The following is a 14,820-nucleotide window of genomic DNA, read 5'->3' as shown; positions in this document are numbered from 1 at the left end:
GAGTGGGAAATGTGGGAATATTTTAAAGATCAAGCATGGTTATAATATTATTTTATTAAATGGCTCTAATGTTTATTTAACAATTATCGTAAATATACTGCACATTTGATGGACTTGTTCTTCTTATTATTTTAAAGTGAAAACCAAAATACGCATAGAAGTTAGACCAAAAAAGTCAGCAGCGATTTTGATAGCCCACGCAGTGCAAGTGTTATTTATACGTCATATTTTCATAGAAGTTTGACGTTTAAAATAACACTTGCACTGAGTGGGCATCAAAATCGCTGCAGACTCTTCTTGGTCTAACTCCTAAGTTCTTGCGTAAGGCAAATTTTTTTAGGGAATTTTTTAAATTATTACTTCTTAATAATTCAAAATATTTGGTTTTCTGTATAAATAAAATATTTTATAAATTGTAATGACAGGCATGGTGACTTGTGTGACGTGGGAATAAGGTCTAATATTTTCTACAGACTGGTAGTACCTTACAGGATATAACCAACGGAGACGCCATGTCTAAAATTTTCGGTACAAAATAGTCTGCCGTTTTTTGCGGGGGAGGGGCACATCAAATGTATAGGTACGTCATGTCAGATAAACGTCAGTCCATACATATGGTTGACATGTGGTTGACCATTGGCCGCCTATTTTCGACAGAGGGGAACGCCTGTTAATGGCGGCTCCACAGTACTGGTACTTACGGCTAAATTTATGAAACACTTACGCGTTTGTAAGAATTCGATAAAGATTAAAGGGATTACCGTTCATGTTTGAAGGGGATACTTACTTTTATATTTTGTATTCTTGTAAAGGAGTATAGTGCGAATTTTAGTACATTATGAAGTACGGTCATAAGTACTCGGCATAAGAAAAGATATGACGTGCATATACGTAGTATCTTCTTAGTAGTTTGTGCGTGCATATGACGTGTGACTGTACTTACTTATGTACCACGTGACGTGTGGTTTACTTCATTCATTATGAATCGGAAATTTATTTTAATGCAAACAACTCCTTGTTTTTTGTAGGCTACAAAATTGGTTCAAAAGCAGGATGATTGGGTAAATAGCATATTACATTTTTACTCTTATTTTAGTATCAGTGTGATTTATATTAATAGAAGTAAACGCAATTTTTTAAGCTCCATGCTTTTTTCTCTAGTGAGTATGTACCCTATCTTTTAAGCAAGCGAAGTAGCACGGTTAGCAATATCACAATGAGTTGAATAGGGAAAAACACTTTATTTGAATTAAAAAAAAAAACGATTTGACAGTTTTGACCTCTTTGACATTATTGAAGGTTAAAATTTGTTAGTGGAAGTCACCGAAAAGTAAAATAATTAATTATTTTTTATAGTATCCCGCTATAAAATAGTACACATAAATCATGTCGTTAAAGAAACTTAGTATTGATGCTCTCGATTTGGCAGGGAAACGAGTTTTGATCAGGTATTTATCAATTTCCTCAATGTATTCTAATCCGGCTAGTTACTTGAAAAGTACTCAATAAAATTGAAATTTTAGGGTTGATTTCAACGTGCCGCTAAAGGAGGGTATAATCACCAATAATCAGCGCATTGTGGCTGCCTTAGATACAGTCAAATATGCTCTCGAGAAGGGCTCTAAGTCCGTGGTTCTTATGTCACACTTGGGTCGACCAGATGGCCAGGCCAACCTCAAATACACACTGAAGCCGGTAGCAGAGGAGCTTAAAAAGCTCTTAAACAGGTAAACATTTCTTATTGAAATAAAAGTAATCTCTCCTGTGTATCAACTGTTATCTTAGATTGTATAATTTCAAAACTCATTGGTGTGTTGTTGCTGGGCTAAGAGCTTCTATCTCCTTTTACATAATTCGTTATTAACAAATGTTATGCCATAGGGAAATTACATTCCTCCAGGACTGTGTGGGACCTGAAGTGGAGAATGTCTGTGCTGACCCAGCACCAGGCTCTGTTATCTTGCTAGAAAATCTCCGGTTCCACATTGAGGAGGAGGGCAAGGGTCTGGACGCTAGTGGGGCGAAGGCTAAGGCTGACCCTGAGAAGGTCAAAGCATTCCGGGCTAGCTTGAGGAAGCTTGGTGATGTCTATGTCAATGATGCATTTGGTGAGTAGGTACTAATAATCTGAGGGCTGTAGAACATTTCAGAATTTAAAAAAATACCTTGATTTCTAATTGGAATACAATAAGTTTTTGACAGCAGAATTTATTTGTAGTAATTTTTTTTTCAAATTGTTTTGGTTGTAATATGTTGCATAAAAGGCTGGGATAACGCTAGATAGAAGAAGATGTTGCATAAAAGTAAGAATGCCTTTGATCATTGGAAGTTGTGATCTACATAGACTGTTAATATCTTTTGTCCCTTTTCCAATAAATGTATTTGCTCATTATTTACGACAGGAACTGCTCACCGAGCTCACAGCTCTATGATGGGTGAAGGCTTTGAACAGCGCGCCTCTGGATTCCTCCTGAAGAAGGAACTGCAATACTTTGCTAAGGCTCTTGACAACCCTGAGAGGTAATCCATCAATTATGCACTAATAATATTTTCATGTCTTATTATTGATGTTATTATATGTAAAACACCTATTTTTAATATGGTGCAAAAAATTATGTCAGAATTTATGTCCTTACTTTAGCCAATTGACTCTGTTTTATCCATAAATACTAATAAAAGTATTTTCAATTAAGGCCTTTCCTCGCTATCCTTGGTGGAGCTAAAGTTGCGGACAAAATCCAGCTCATCGAGAACCTCCTGGACAAAGTCAATGAGATGATCATTGGTGGGGGCATGGCTTACACTTTCCTCAAGGAAAGCAAGGGTATGACTGTAAGTATGCACACAGGTGTTTAAATATAGAAAAAAATACTTGTAGTTCTTAAGGATATCATAGTAGCATTCATTTGCAAACTTGGCAGCTGCCAAGAAGTATTAATCAGTAATCATTTTAGCACTCCATTTATTTTATAAGCCTTCAAAATATACAATTCTAAAATCTTACAATCTACTTAAAAAATTACAAATATCTTAATCTAAACTAACAACACAAAAATTATTCACAAAATTCGTCCCGAGCCCCTCCAGATGCAAAGGAGCCCAGGATGCCACGTACCCACCACCACCACCCACCCACGAGCTATTAGTTACAAAAACCGTTACTTAATTGTAATAGATTCAAGTTTGCAATTTTACAATCTAGTGCAGTCTTTCTTTAGCGGTCCAAGTGTAGTGTGTTGCTGTTGGTTTTTTAAAAGTACTTTTAATTTTGCACCAATGTTATGCAATTTTCACCTCAAGCTAAACTGTTTTTAGATCGGAAATTCCCTGTACGACGCTGAGGGTGCGAAAATTGTAACCAAGCTCTTAGAGAAGGCCGCCAAGAACAACGTGCAAGTGCATCTGCCGGTCGACTTCATTACTGCTGACAAATTCGACGAAAATGCCCAGGTATGTGATTGCTCTATTTTAGTTCTCATTTAGACGATGCGAGAACTCACATGCGAGTTTTATTACATTGCGGGTTTTGATCGGTCGGTTGAATTGGACTTAACCAACAGTCCGCAATGTAACTAAAATCGCATGCGAGTTCGCGCGCCGTCTAAATCGGCCCTTATTCTGTCATCAGAAAATGCAGTCGAGCGCAATAAAGTATGTTGCATAGTTATGCGGAGTTCCGCATATACATGTTGCATGCCTGCTCCGCGATAGACTCTTATTGGTGATAGCAATGATAGCTTTACAAATAATTAGTATTATAGTCTTTTGCGCGCATTGTAGTGCAAGATATTATAGGTACAGGTTGATTCACGAAAGCTGGCATGAATAGAATGTCCGAAATTTTCATTGTATGAGTGACACCTGTATGGTATTTACAGTCAGATCCACCATTTTAATGGTTCATGTGATACACAAACATATTTTCATTCACTCATTCCATTCGTACCAGCTCTTTCATTCATTCATATATTTATTGCATCCATAGTAAGTACACAGGTGTTACATAGGTAATAGTTGTCTCACATGGGCCCTGGTAGGGCACGGCAATATTCTTAAATCTAAGGATTGAGTTTGTAGGTACCATTAACAATGTCTTAGTTCATTTTAAATATGAGCGTTTTCAAAAAAAATTATACTATTTACTTTTTTAGATTTTTTTTTCTTTTTTTTTGTGAATCGACCTGTACAGCAATGTAATAATGCCAGTGACCTATTTTCCTGCTTTTATGGGGCATGTTTATTGCTCCAGATTTAACCTGTTGATTTATCCTTTAGGTTGGTACAGCCACGGTAGAATCAGGTATTCCCGACGGCTGGATGGGCCTGGACGTGGGCCCGCAGTCCCGGGAGCTCTTCGCTGGGCCCATTGCTAGGGCCAAGGTCATTGTGTGGAACGGGTGAGTTGTGTATATGAATATATGTGTCATTCTCAACCAAAAGGGTACTTATTGTCGGTTGTCATTAAGGCGCTATTTCTGTATAGCTTCAATTTGAAATCAACCTTATCGACAACCGACAATGTGGTCCCTTTTTGTTGATAACGTCACATATTTGCACTATACAGCATTACATGCGACTAATGCGACTTTGTATGGAGATTTTTAAACTTTATTATTTAGTTGTTGGGATATGTGGTACTCACAGATCGCTATCTTTAATACGAAATAGTGCTTACGTGGACCACACTAAAAGTATTACCCCCTTATTCATAAAACTTTACGGGCCTGATTTAGTTAAATTATGTTTTATCCCTTTCTTTCAAATACGTAAGTCAAAATGACAGACAAAGACAAACGATTATTAGCTAATTGAGGCTTGTAGCGTATTGGTTAAGGGGGTTAGAATTTATACCACTTCGTTGGCAATCTAGCTTACGGCTCGCCTGATGATGAGGCGACCATCTCGTCAACGTCGCATAAAACAGACTAGTCGTTGTATAAACCCTTGAGGGTACTGCTCGCCATATTTGCAATGATAATAAACTTGGACACTTGTTGCCAGGCCCGCGGGCGTGTTCGAGTTCGAGAAGTTCGCCGGCGGCACCAAAGCCATCATGGACGGCGTGGTAAACGCCACCGTCAATGGTGCCACCACCATCATTGGTAAGTACCGCCATAGAATAGATACACACATTACACACGTGTCTAGTATAGGGTGTTCACAATTCGAGATCTCGCGCAAAAAATCTGAGTCGATGGTGTTTCGATTTAATAAAATAATTGGAAACGATTTTGATCAAAAATCCCTAAGAATTCAGTATATAGAGGTAGGTACTACCTGTTTAAGACTCAGATTGTGACATAAAGCAAATTGAAGGAATATTTATTTATATTTTTTTATACTTAATATTTACTTTAACCTCTCTCAGGTTACTCTATACTATATGTTATTCTGGATACAGGTGTATTATGTTATGGTATTTCAATTTAAGCGGCTGACTCACTCATAAAACCTTCCACCTTAAGGGTCCACTGAAAATCAGCGTCGTTGCATTGTGCTCCGACACATACTGAGTGGTATCCTCTTTGAGACAACAAGTTACAAAACTATGTCATATAGGTATTTAATATCTGTTAATCTTAAGATTGTTGTCAAATAAATTTTTTTCATTTCTTTTAACCCTTGGGACGCCTAGTGCCATATCCGTACCAGTCCTGTCAACTGCCGGAGGGTCTTCAATTTTTGTACCCGTCAACTGCCTAGTCCCAGATCTGTACAAACTGTCTCAACTGCCTTGTGCCTTATCAGTCACCAAATTTATTGTATTATATTTTTACAATTTTGAGATCTAAACACTTACAAATAGAGTTTTATATCATTTGCACTTGCACGGCAGGTGCACCCGTCAACTGCCGCGATAAATGCAAGTGCTATAGTGCAAATGATATAAAACTCTATTTGTAAGTGTTTAGATCTCAAAATTGTACGCGAGCCTATCCGGCATTTGAGGGGGATGGGACGGATCCGGCACTAGGCATCTGACGGGTACAGTCACCTGCAATAATATGTGCCTCTTCGAAGGCCGCAAAAATATGTGACACGCTCTTATGGCTCTACGAACAAGATCGTGTCAGATATTTTTGCGGCCTTCGTTGTTTCACATATTATTGCAGGTGACTGTACAAGTACGTTTGTCGGTTCGGCGTTCCAGGGGTTAAATGTCGGGTTCTTATTTGACTCTCGTCTACAATTTTTCGTCCACATAATGTTTCTGTTCTGATTCGATAATATTGTCATAATATATACCGATTCGCAGGAATTTTTTTAATTCCGATCACGGCGCGTCCAATATTACATTAGTTCGTAACATCGTTATAGAGGCATAGCATCGCGCTCCTCTTCCGAAGTTCATTTTATGTTATTAGCTTGTCAGGCGAGTTAAGAGGAAGCTGAAGTGATTTATTCTACACATCCTGATTTTACCCCGTAATCCTAACATTGAGCCCTACTACCAATGCAAAAATCCCTCTGACTATGCTAATACTTACTAGCCTGTGAAAATCGAGTATCGATACTTCGTTACCGCCTCTCTATCACTCTTGTCTATTCAAGCGATAGAGGCAAATAAACGAACGAACAAAGTGGTTCGCGGTAGGCCCTCTGGAGACAGGCCTCACACATGACTATGTCAAAGTATTATAGGTACTATTTATTAGTATGATTTCGATCGTTCATCATTCGTATTCTTCGCAGTTCTCTTAACTTAAAAAGCCCAAATATTCGCGCAGCGTATATACAGGGTTATGTTTATGACACATATGTAATTGATTTTATTTATTTCCTCGAATCTCCTGACCTATAATCTAATAATATTGAATAAATATGAATAATATAGAACAATTCTACACAGATCGACCCAGTCCCACAGTAAGATCAATAATCGTTCTGTCGATTTACTATTGAACTCAAAGTGGCAATAATAACAAACAATAAATAGGTATAGTAATAGTTGCATTAAAAAATTGCGCATAGAATATGTTGTGAGGTACGGGTATCATCACCGAATACAACTTTTCAACCACTCACCACGTTATCGAAAAAAGTTACCGACAAGATATCCTGTCAAGCGATTTCATGGAAAAAGTATGGAAAATCAAAAACCCCTAACAACTACTCGTAGAGTAGTTAAAAGTTAACATTTTGAAGTGCTGCGAGTTGAGAAGTTGCTACAAACTTCTATTTTCGCTTTTTATATTTCCACGTGTGTTTAGGGGCACATAAATACTCGTAGGTAACTTCTGGGATCTTACCCCAGCAAGTAATAAATGTCGGTCACGTCAGGCGATGTTTTATTTTAACTGGCTATTGGAAGCGCTCGTAAAAACCTCCCTGACCATAAATTTAGAATTAAAAAACTACGAAGTAAGGTAAGGTGGGGTGAGACTATCACCGGGGTAAATTATCACATGTATGGAATCATCTTCTTATCTTATCTTATTGTTTTCGGGGGCCCTTGCGGATACACTTCGACCCATAGGGATCTTTTGTGCAATTACCCCCTAGAGAAGATCCGTCAACTACTCAAGAGCTTTTCCCACCATGTCCATGTGTCGGATGATGGAGCTCATGGGTAGCGTTTTAAAGTCCTTTGGTTCCAGATATCCTGCTCCATATATTCTTTGTCTGGCGAGGGCGTGACATTCACACATTAAGTGTTTTACTGTCTTCCTCTTCGCCACACATACGACAATCGGTGTTGTCAGAGTTCCCCCCCATTCTTGGCCAGAATTCCTTTGACCCCGTGATGGCCAGTAAACACCCCCGTTATGGTTTGGTTGGTAATGGTTGTCTTTTGCTAAGTTTCCAAAGCTTTTTGCTCCAGCCGGAGTCTACTCCTTGCATAAAGAGCTTTGCATGCTTTAGACCCGTCAGACTGTCCCATTTTTACTGATGTTTGGATGGAATCCTGATGGAATTATCATACTGTTTGTCTTGCCCCGAGCAAAATAAACTATGCTAGTCTTACCCCTCCTTACCTTAGTTGATGTTGAGATAGGTGCAGTTTAACTGTTACAGCCCATATTTTGGACCTCGTTTAATCTCAGGTTTAGATCGGCCAAATGATTGGTTTATAATTAATTCTAATAATTCTTCGTATCCGCCTATGACAAATTTCCAAATATTTTTGCGAGAAACGTATTTCTGCAAACATTTTAGTACAGAAGTTCTGCTTTTGTAGTAAACCTATACCTATAGCTCAAAATAAAAAAAAAACTCCCGATTTAATTATAACTAACGCCATCTGTTGCGTTAAAACCTATGTATGAACCATCGGAGCTGGCTTAGCACTGGAGCGTCGCGACAGTATCTCGCCCGAGATATAGATTACCCGGGCGGTTACATTTCGCGGGCGATACTGTCGCGGCGCACCTGTGCTAAGCCTACTGATATAAAATAACTACTCTACAGAAAACGGCGACTCCGTTAGATCCGTTTTGGAGATAATGGCTGATATTCGTATACACAAACATGCAACAAAGAGTACACATATAGCTACCTACCATCTCCGTTCCACAGGCGGTAAAAACTCGTTGGTATTTAAATTAAAACTGTCTTTCACAACTTAATAGGGAATATTACGCAAAACTCTGCGTAGAGGGCGTCACTCGCATACTCACAGGCCCTACCGCTAAAACACGAAAATCGAAAATTCGGTTTCTGCCTCTCTATCACTCTTGCTTATTCGATCGATAGAGAGGCAGATAACGAAATTTCGATTTTCGGGTTTCGCGGTAGGCCACCTGTAAACAAACCGCCTTGATGCATCAATGTCATAGTGAAAACTTGTCAAAAAACTGTTTAAGGCCTAGTATGTATAAGTTACTCTATGCTTTTACTCTATGTTGAGTGCTGCACTCTGGCGGCAGAACATTGCAGTAATATTCCCTATTAGTGGAAAGTCTCGGAGAGTCAGAAAAATGCGCGCTCATTTCCCGTCCAACAGGTATCTTAAGGTTAAACGTAGCCTTTGGTAAGAGCCAGGTAATTAGGGGTGGAAATGAATGTTTCGCAAAAGCGCTGAAGTGTAAAAGTAATTCTGAACCTGATAACTGGGACCTCTTTTTAACAAACAACAGAATTGTTGACTGCCAGCGTCTTTCGGAACGGCTTGACTCCTTGGCGCTGCGTAGAGATGTAGCCTCGCTCTGCATTTTCTATCGCATGTATAACGGGGAGTGCTCCGAGGAATTGTTCGGATTAATCCCTGCCGCTTCTTTTCGCCATCGCCCTACGCGACAACATTACCATCTTCATCACTTGGATGGTTGGCAGTCCTCAACTGTGCGTTTCTCCAGAAACTTCCTGCCTCGCACAGCCAAACTGTGGAATGAACTGTCGCCAGCGGTATTTCCGGACCGATACGACCTACAAACCTTCAAGAAAAGAGCGTACTCCCATCTTAAAGGCCGGCAACGCGCTTGCAACCCTTCTGGTGTTGCGGGTGTCCATGGGCGGCGGTAATCGCTTACCATCAGGTGATCCGTCTGCTCGTTTGCCTCCTATTTCATAAAAAAAAAAAAACAAGCTTTTATTAGGTCGACCTGTATGTAACTAACATGTAATGGAATCTAAGGTAACTAATTTAACCATCTTCCAAGGATCGTAGCGTCATGAAAATTGGCAGCTGTATGTAGTTCTGATGACAATACAATAATATGGTACTATCGAACTGATCTGATGATGGAGACAGGAGGTGGCCATAGGAACTCCGTGATGAAACAACGCAACCTAATTGTGTTAGGGGTTTTTAGAATTGTCTCGATGAGTATTAGTTGTCTGTCGTAAGAAAAGTACAGTCAGCGATAAAAGCTTGTACCAAAAATGAAATTTTTGCCAAAAACTTATTAAGAAAGCTTGTTACTTAAACAAGCGGCATTCGTTATAACCTCGTAAGGCTCAATGCGACTCGATATCTCTACACTACCTACATGTCTCATCTGAACATGACTTTACGCGTAAAAATCCTTCAATGTGTTTAGGCTGCACTGTAAAAATTAACGAAAACATATTACACTCCATTCTCCCTACATTGAAGATATACTTCGGTATGTTATGATAAATGATTGTTAGTGAACTGACCTTGTTGCATATTCTAGGAATCGATTATATATGGTATAACAACTTGATGATGACACGCCTAGCTTATTAATGATTGAGTAAGTGCTACATTGAAATGCTAATATATACTCGTACCACTCGTCGCATTTTCGCGGTGTTACAGGTAAGTAATCCAAATTAAGAGAGTTCCTAAAAGTTCCAAATCGAATATGAAAGTGTATACAGGGTGGTCCAAACCATGACGTCCAAAAATTTTTTTTGATTCCTCACGTCGTGGGCTATCAGAATATATCCCATGTGGTGGTCCAAACCTTGACGTCCAAAATATTTTTTTAGATTCCTCACGTCGTGGGCTAAAAAATTTTTGGACGTCAAGGTTTGGACCATCCTGTATCTAATATACACTGGCGCATACGTGACTATTAACGATGCTCCGATATATATACAACGCCGCGCAACGCTGTGCGGCGAAGGCGCTATAGGCAAATAGGTCCCTTTCATAGATAATGCCCCATATGTTTATTATGTTTAGCTTGATGAATTTCCGTACATCAAATTTGGACAACGTCATTAAGCCTCTTCGTTTCAAGTACAGGCTTATACATTTTTCATTATGGACATGTATTTTTATAAATAAAACTGTTTTGTTCAAAGGTGGAGGTGACACGGCGACCTGCTGCGCCAAGTGGGGAACCGAGGACAAAGTCTCCCACGTGTCTACTGGTGGCGGTGCTTCGCTGGAGCTGCTTGAGGGTAAGTTGGCAAATCCATATAACCAAATGAGGGAGGTCCCACTGGTCTAAAGGAAGTGGAACGGTTAGGCCACGTAACGATATACATTGGTTTAACAAATGTATGACAGTCGGTGTACAGACACCGCATACTGTATGCGGTCTGTATCGGTGAGCGTGCACGTTTGGTGCGCGCGTTTTGTGGCCCTAGGGCCCTAATAAGTGAGATGAGGACCTATTTGACCAAAGAAGAAAGCGGGAAGGTAGACGCTGTGACTGGGTATAAGCCGCTCCTAAAACCGTTTTTGTATAGTATCACAGAAACCTTGTTGACCCATTTGAGATATCCACATTTGTCCATATGAATCATTCGTCTCATGTATGGCAGCCATAGACTAGGAATCCTCTAGACCGAGTTTAGAGCAATTATTTCATGCAACCGATGATGCCAAAAATGCGGGGGTGCGCGGGGCGAGGTGAGCGAAGTCCCGTGCCGTGATTGGTCCGTTCAAACGACGTACGAGTTCACGGACGTCACACTTACCCTATGCGTGGCAGAGGGGGTAGCGCGACTATGCTAAGTCTGGAGGATGTTTTGTCTGTGATGGCAGCGGTCGGAGTAGACTATTATGTAGAACTGTCGTGTATTGTGTAGTTAACTCATTCATTCCATGATTGCAGGTAAAGTACTGCCGGGCGTAGCCGCTCTCTCCGACGCATAAAGTTTACAATTATTTATTATTTAATATAATGTTGTATTGTAATCACTTCGAAATTATATACATATGTACGTTTATAGTAGTTGTTGATTGTATGTTATGTAAAAGTGATAGCAGGCCGTGTTTGTATAGCATAATATGTTACTTTGAGTAATAAAGTTCCACTACAAATTATTATTTTTAATATTATGCCCCACACCAGTAGAATTAAATACTTAATAGTAGACTCGTGAAATAAAACTGTGTAAACAGAGTATGTCACGTTAGGTATCATATATTTAAAAAATTGCGTGTAACTTATATTCATTATCGCGACTTCGCGACATAATCCGTTTACATAGTTTTATTTCATGAGAATCATGAGTAACGCGTTAACCGAAGACAATATTAACTAGTAGACTTACCGCCTTGGCCCTTATTCATAAACGCGCTACAACCCTCAATTAGCTAATAATCGTTTGCCTTTATCTGTAATTTTGACTTATGTATTTGTAAGAAAGGGATAAAATATAATTAAATCAGCCGGCCTAGCCAAGGTTACAATCGCTATCGCTTCGACAACGAAAAGCATTATGTCTCTCTAATCTCTATCACTCTTCCATATTAGTGTGACAGTGACCGTTGCGTTTCGATCGCTACGGAGCGTAAGCGATTGACATCTTGGCTACGCGGCCGGGCCCGTAAAGATACAATGTCTTAATATGTATCTTTTTGTGTTATCTGTCGTGGCATCACCGAATGGGCCCTACGGAAGACCAGCGCTGGCTTTATAGCTAGCATTATGCTGAGTTGGGTCCATTTCGTGATGCACACTTATTGTTCTCTTCTGTTCTTGCTGTTGTTGTCTGTACATGTTCGTACATGTTTTGTGATCGTCACGAATAAAAATTTTTTATCTATCTATCTAAAGTTTTATGAATAAGGGGGTTAGTGTTTTTACAAAAAAACAGGTCAAACCACATTCCTTTTGCTTTGTCGTAGTGAGGTAAACAATTATATAGGGAGCGTGCATGAACCTCTAGGGGGCAGCACAGGAGCCGTCAGATTTTTGGCGCGAGGCGCAAATGTGAAGTTTATAATTTCGATGTAGCCATAGAGTAATATAAGTAAAGAAAGAGTGGTATCTCCATACATGAGTTTTCTTACCAAAACGCGCGTTATTACGTAGTCGACATCTAGCGTCATGTAGCGGAATTTATCAGTAAGTACTGCCAAAAAAAAATCAAAGGCACCGTGAACAATTTTAGAGGTTTATCCTTAATAACAGTAAAGAAATTAGACTTATTGTATAATTTATATACCGCATGACAAAAGATTACCGTTTGTCGAGCTTGGTACCCGAGCTCATGTCGAATCGTAGGTTTTACGCTCGGAGTAATTAACAATGGAGCCGCCATTAACAGGCGTTCCCCTCTGTCGAAAATAGGCGGCCAATGGTCAACCACATGTCAACCATATGTATGGACTGACGTTTATCTGACATGACGTACCTATACATTTGATGTGCCCCTCCCCCGCAAAAAACGGCAGACTATTTTGTACCGAAAATTATAGACATGGCGTCTCCGTTGGTTATATCCTCTAAGGTTTTACGTGCCTTTTCAATGACATAAAAGCAGATGGCGTAATCAAAGAAATGGTCTCCCTCAAGGCAGTGTCTTAGCCCCAATTCTCTTTAATGTTTATACAAACGACCAACCTATCTTGGGGGACCACCGACACTTTCTATTTGCAGATGACCTGGCGTTAACCTCACAGGGTAAATCATTTGAAATTGTGGAGGAAAACATGTCTAAAGCTTTAGGAAACCTTTCTCTTTACTATGCTGAGAATCAATTAAAACCAAACCCCACAAAAACCCAAGTCACTGCCTTCCATATCCGAAACAAGAACGCGATGAGGGAGTTAAACATCACATGGGAAGGCAACCGCCTATGCCACACATTTACACCCAAGTACCTTGGAGTAACAATTGATAGGGCTCTCACGTTCAAGAAGCACTGCGAGGATACCAAGCAGAAGGTAGCAGCCATGAACAACATCCTACGACGAATGACTGGTAGCACATGGGGTACTAACCCGCACACACTATATACGCACAACTGGCTTTGCGCTCTGTTAGTCGGCGGCAGAATATGCATGCCCTGCCTGGAAGAACTCTGTTCACGCCCACCAGGTAGATACTGCCCTAAATGAAACCTGTCGTCTAGTGACTGGGTGTTTAAAACCTACCCCAATCAAGAAACTTTACTGCCTCGCAGGAATAGCTCCACCGGCAGTGAGGAGAGAAGTGGCAACTGCAATAGAACGGAAAAAAACAGCTTCACGATGCACGGCATCTGCTGCACACCCACTGTCCAGTTCGGAGACGTCTAAAATCTAGGAAAAGCTTTGTTACCAACCCACCACTCGACAATCAAACTCCAAAAGAAGCCAGAATCACCGCCTGGAACCAGTGGCACGGTTGCTCGCCAGCTTTTATGACTCCAAATAAACGCTTACCCCCTGGAGGAATTGAAACGTGGAAAACTTGGCGGGCTTTGAACCGTTTACGCGTGGGAGTCGGTCGATCAAAGGAAAATCTCATAAAATGGGGAATCTTACCCAAGAATTCAAATGCCGAATGTTTTTGCGGATCGTATCAGACGATGCAGCACATGACAATGTGCCGTCTATGCCCTGTCATCTGCACTACCGACGATCTCCTTAAAGCAACTCCCCGAGGAATACAAGTGGCAAAACATTGGACGAATATAATTTAGGAAATTGGATCACCTTTACACGATAAGAAGATTGTATAATTTATGTAATTAATCCACAAATAATACATACGAGTAAAGACAATGCACTTCGAAATTGTTTGTAAAAAAATCGAGAGTTCTCTGAAAAGGACTCAAGTCTCTACAAGAGACTCGGGTCTCTACTTCTACTCGGGTACCACTTCGAGCAACAAGGAAGGTGGCATTCGCACTATTTCCCCTCTGCCTAGGTACAAGATCAACTGATCTAGCGCGGGTAATAAAACTAGTTGCGCTCGGATTTTTCACTAGACCGAGTCCAGACGCGCGCGTGAACACAGCAGCAGAAAAAATGCCTAATTGCTCGGTTTTTTGTTGTATAAAGAGGTCGGAGACATCAAATTTACAAAAAGAAGGTGTTACATTTCACATGTAATATTTTTTTTACATATCATACGTTTAATTACATTTAAACACAATTATTACATTTTAGTTTCATGTAATTGTTGGATTTATCGATTTTGCTCGCCCAGTACAAATTGCGGATCGGTCGAGCGACAAATCCGACTTCTC

General features: G+C 40.0%; 1 protein-coding gene across 1 annotated transcript; it reads left to right on the top strand.

The window, feature by feature from the left end:
- The first annotated feature begins 1,271 nt into the window (after positions 1-1,271).
- On the top strand, positions 1,272-11,683 carry LOC134804289 (phosphoglycerate kinase). Its single transcript, XM_063777289.1, has 10 exons — positions 1,272-1,448; positions 1,524-1,727; positions 1,882-2,108; positions 2,403-2,520; positions 2,694-2,832; positions 3,316-3,450; positions 4,276-4,397; positions 5,002-5,102; positions 10,714-10,812; positions 11,472-11,683. Exons 1-10 carry the CDS (start codon positions 1,387-1,389, stop codon positions 11,510-11,512), a joined length of 1,248 nt encoding a protein of 415 aa, XP_063633359.1. The 5' UTR covers positions 1,272-1,386; the 3' UTR covers positions 11,513-11,683.
- Positions 11,684-14,820: the final 3,137 nt, after the last annotated feature.

Source organism: Cydia splendana, chromosome Z (assembly GCF_910591565.1).
Source record: "Cydia splendana chromosome Z, ilCydSple1.2, whole genome shotgun sequence".
Taxonomy (NCBI): domain Eukaryota; kingdom Metazoa; phylum Arthropoda; class Insecta; order Lepidoptera; family Tortricidae; genus Cydia; species Cydia splendana.
Note: the sequence above shows the minus strand (reverse complement) of the source record. Positions and strands in the feature narration are given on the sequence as shown.